This window comes from Corvus brachyrhynchos, unplaced genomic scaffold (genome assembly GCF_000691975.1).
Source record: "Corvus brachyrhynchos isolate BGI_N302 unplaced genomic scaffold, ASM69197v1 scaffold338, whole genome shotgun sequence".
NCBI lineage: Eukaryota > Metazoa > Chordata > Aves > Passeriformes > Corvidae > Corvus > Corvus brachyrhynchos.
This window is the reverse complement of record NW_008239334.1, coordinates 124,584-129,187: the sequence shown is the minus strand read 5'-3', so window position 1 is coordinate 129,187 and position 4,604 is coordinate 124,584. Positions and strand designations below refer to the sequence as shown.

At 58.5% G+C, this 4,604-nt stretch overlaps 1 protein-coding gene across 2 annotated transcripts in view; it reads right to left on the bottom strand.

The window, feature by feature from the left end:
* MAPKAPK2 (mitogen-activated protein kinase-activated protein kinase 2) overlaps window positions 1-4,604 on the bottom strand; it is a 12,507-nt gene that overhangs the window by 4,198 nt on the left and 3,705 nt on the right. For both annotated transcript variants that reach the window (XM_017741153.1, XM_017741154.1), the window contains one exon: window positions 1,439-1,578. In XM_017741153.1, coding sequence (XP_017596642.1) covers window positions 1,439-1,578 — 140 coding nt within the window. The remainder of the gene's footprint in view (window positions 1-1,438; window positions 1,579-4,604) is intronic.

The window sequence follows — 4,604 nt, the reverse complement described above, 5'->3', positions numbered from 1 at the left end:
AATCCCCTTATCCAGGTCCTTGGGCTGCTGCTTCTGAGGCGTTTCAGAGCCTCCTCCTTCCCGAAACGAGCAGGGCAGCGGCTCTGTGCTGGCAGAGGCGCGGGCGGACGTGGTCACCCCAGCAGCCCACAGAAACACATTTACACTAAAGGCAGCAAACGTGGCTCAAAGTTGGTGAGAGCACTCCCAGCACATGTGGCCTCCTTCTGCTCACAAGCCAAGTCCCTCGGCAGCACCATAACCCAGCACAGAAGTGCTGAGCAAAGCTCAGGGGAGGAGTGAGACATCAGCAGTGTCACAATGGGCTCCCCAGGCTGGGGGAGGCAGAGGCTGGGCCCCACTGCAGCACAGCAAGGTCCCATGTGAGGAACCATTGGTGGGGTTCCTCCCCAGGTACCCTCAGGGAAAATCCAGCTCCCAGAGAGATCAGGACTGAGATCCGGGAGAATTCTCCATGAGAGCGGGGATAAGGGCACTTCCTGCCCCTGCCTTATCTGACTCAAGCAGAAACAGTTTGGCTTTCCCAGGCCCGATAGCATCTCCTTGACATTCACTCGACATCTGCAACAGCAATATCCTGCAGCCCCCGGGGCCCTGTGCTGCACAGAGCCCGTCAGGATGGATCCAGAGCCTGTGAGGATGGAGACACGCCCTGCTCCTGCTGGAAGTCAAACCCTGCCTTGTGACGGGCGTTACCCCAGAGCATTCCTCGGTCACAGGGGACCCTCCTTCTACCCCTCAGCCACTCTTTCTTTCCCCACCCCACAGCCCTTTCCCATCCCTGGCTGCCCAGGGTGGTTCTCAGGTGCCTGTTCCCCCACAGGAGCTGCTCTGGGGGCTGCTGTGCCGCCTGCCCCAGCGCTGCTCGTGGTGCTCCTGCACCCGCTGCCCCCCCAGGCGATCTACCAGCTTGCCAGAGGAGAGGTTTTGGCAAGGAAGCTGCATTAAATCACAGCTGCGGTTGGGATGTGGTTTCAATACTTTCCCCTTCATTCCTCCTCCTCGTCCCCAGGTTAATACCAAGCACCTACCCAAACCAGAGCTGCTCAGCTGCCGCTGCAGGAGGTGCCAGGGCAGTACCAGAGGTGCCAGCTCGGCTTGGCTGCCGCCCCACGCATCCCCCGCAGGCTGTTGGGCTGCCAGGAACCCGCTGCCTACCCCGGCTTTCGATGGCCAAAGCCAGTTTGGTTATGACCCACCTGTGAGAACCACAGGCCCTGAGCCTTGCAGAGCCGAGCGCGTTTTCAGAATGACTCAGAGCCGGCGCAGCCCCTGCCGTGTCCCCGTCCCTCCAACGCCAGCTCCTCTGCCCGGGTCGGCATCGCTGCGGCTCACGGGCTGCATCCCCCTGGCATCCCCAGTGCTGGAAGATGCCCACCCCTCTTCTGGCACCACCCCACCGCCCTGCAGGGCCGGGTGCTCCTCGGTGGGCACTCACCACTCCATGACGATGAGCAGGCACTTCCTGCCCTGGTAGAGGTTCTCGTAGACGTCCATGATGCGGACGATGTGCGCGCACTGCGACGCTCGCCAGTGCAGCTCCACTTCCCTGCGGGCTTTGGGGCAGTCCTGCAGCATCTGTGGGAGAAGAGAGACCCCGTCAGCCCTGAGCCACCCCGGGGAGCTGGGTCATGACCCCCGGCTGGCACCGTGGCCACCCGAGAGGACGCGGGGGCGAGGGCCGGGCGCTCCCCGCGGGCGCGGCGAGAGCGCTCTGACAATGCCTCCATCCCCATCTAGCGGGAACACTGAGAAGACAATTGCCCTCAGCATTTTGTCCTTCCTCCCAAGGCTGGTAAAAGCTTATTCCGGCCACTTCTCACCTCCCTGTGCCCCACCAGCAAGATCTACTGCATTTACGAGCCAATTTCTGCACCTTGATACCTCCACCGCTGCACCCTTGGGTGCCACCAAGCATCCTCGCTCTCCCCTTTGCTGTCCCCCGTTATTTCCCATCCATCAGCCTGCTGCTCCATGGAGCCCTCCTGACCACAAAAGCTCCCTCACCACAGATTCAGAGCCCAGCAGCACCCGTGCCTGGGGAGCAGGCAAAGCAAACATCCAGATGTTCCCTAAACAGCAGCTCTTCAATGAGCCCCCTGCCCTTCCCAAAGACAACTCACAGTTCCCAGGTGCAGGAAGGATTTGCTTGTCTGCCATGGACTATTAATTACAATGTTTGTCAGGACAAACAACCAGCCTTAATTATTGTGCTCCTAAATATAGAACAACAAACATTTCTATCTTGAGCGCAGTTCATTTTCCTTCCTGTCTCGGGCAGCCTTCGGAGCCGGGCTCAGAGGGTGTTGTTCCGGAGCAGCTCTGCACATCGGAGCAGCAGTGGGGATGTGGAAACACACCCCCACCCTGCAGGAAACAGCAGCTTTGGTCATTTTTACCAAGATTTAGACAGAAAAGCGTTTCTGACCCCGCTGACCTCTCCCAGACACACTCCAGGAGAGGAGAAGCATCAGCCCTGGGATGCTCTGCAGGACCCAGGGTGCTGCCCAGCGCAGCGGGGATTTCACAGGAACAAGGTTTAACCCCCAAAAACCACACGCTTCCCATTGACAGATTAAACACTCGCTGGTGGTGCTGCCCTGGCAGAGGAACAGTGATCTGCACCCCTGCCTGGAACTGCGCTCGTCCTTCGCCACAGGGAAAGGCACAGACAGGATGTGCCCTTCAGCCACCCACCCCAAACACCATCCCCGGGGTTGGGTCACACCTCTCCCACCTCCTCAGCTCTCCTGCTTCCCGAGGCAGAGGAAACCTGTGGGAACCTGTGCTGGATGTGGGGTAGGGAGGCTGCTGGCACCAAACCATCAGAAGCTCAGCAGGACCAAAGCGGCCAAGCTTTGCACAACTCCTTTACCGAGGCACCGACAGCCCCGGGGCAAAAGGAAGACAGGGCAGGAGGTTGGACAGGCCCTCCTTGCTCCTCTATTGCTTAATTACCCTAAAAACTGGATCCTGCAGAAGCCAAAACCATAAGCAGGAGTAACACCAGCCCCCCAAGGAGCCATGCAAAGGGCCTGGAGAAAAGCCTGGCTATTTGCAGCCCCACTCAGAAGGGCCTGGCGTGGAGAGCCAGGAAGCTGAAGAGAAAAGAAAAAACAAAACAATTTGCAATTATGCACTGGGAAAATGGACCAGCAGGAAGCAGCTAGTTAACATCATTCTGCACAAGACAAACAGCAGAGGTACAGCAAAATACATCCCATTTTTAGAGGTCACTCCGAGTGCTTTTATAGGAGATTAATTGGATTTCTAATGAAGTAGGAGGCAGCAGCCTCCATTACCTGCACCAGCACAGCCCTGATATTTGCGTTTGTACCCAGACAACCTCCGGGAGCAAACAGCTGCCCCGGAGCTCTCGGAACACCCAGCTGTGATCCAGCTACTCCCTCTGCTCTCCTGCTGGCTGGGCATGGAGAGGTGATGGAGAGGCTTAGATTAAGCCTCGTTAAGGGAATGATTTGGTTAATTTAGGAAATGTTCCCAGTGGCAGCAGCATGAGGGGGAGTTGAAGGCCAGATGCAGAGGCTGCGTGGGGAAGGCCATTGCTGCTGCAGGAGGGCCCTGGGCATGGCCAAGCCATGGCAGAGGCAGCCCACAGGCCCAGCATCACCTGCTGCACCCCAAAACCTCCTGCCCTCAGCACAGGCACCGGCTCCCTGTGCCCTGGGATGCCGGGAACGTGCCGAGCATGATGCAGTGGTGGGGCAAGAGCAGCGCTTCCACCAGTTCGTCCTCTTTAGGTGGGAACCAGCAGCTCCCACAGCTCCAACCTTCCCTCCCATTCCCCAGCCCCAGCCAGCAGTGAAACCTCTGGTGGGTGATGTCCTGGCACTGCTCCGCTCACAGGAACTCCACATCCAGCATATTTGGGGGTTGGCAACACTGCCCACAGCCCTGATGCAGCTCCGGTGCCCAGGGCAGCCTGTGACCGTAGCGAGATTTATGCTCCTTGGCTCCCAACGAGGAGGCTGGGATGGGAAAATCACCTCGTAACTGCCCCCATCCCACCCCAGCTGATTTTGCAACCCAGTAATCCAGAACACAACCAGGGTTAACCCTTCAATGGGAGCAGCCAGGACAAGCTCCTGGAACTCCCGACAGCTGCTCTGAGTTCAGCTTTTCCAGCTCTTGTCTCCTGTTTCCCTTCCAAAGGAGGGCTCCTTGGAGATCAAAGCCTTCATTATTTCAGACGCAAAATGCTGCACTGCCTGCCTGCTCCTGCTGGAGAGGAGGGTTCGGGCAGCTGAGCCGGGCAGTAACCGGATCCCTGAGTTACACAAGTGTCCCCGGGACAGGGCACAAGGGCAGTGCTGCAGAGGAAGCTCTGCCACCACCTCGGAGCAAATCCAGACAGGGTTCAGACATGGAGGAGCTGCATACCTTCCCCATTACAGCTGTTGGGTGCTTTAGGTGCTCAGATTTGCAGCCACTGCACATCTCCAAACATCAGCTCGTCATCACAGAGCATCCCTGTGTCCCTTCAACATCACAGGGGACAGCCAGGACAGCTGTGCCAGCCCAGAGCTCTGCCCCATCCCATCTCCGCTTCCCACTAGGGCACCTCCCCGCAGGAAAGGAGGGAA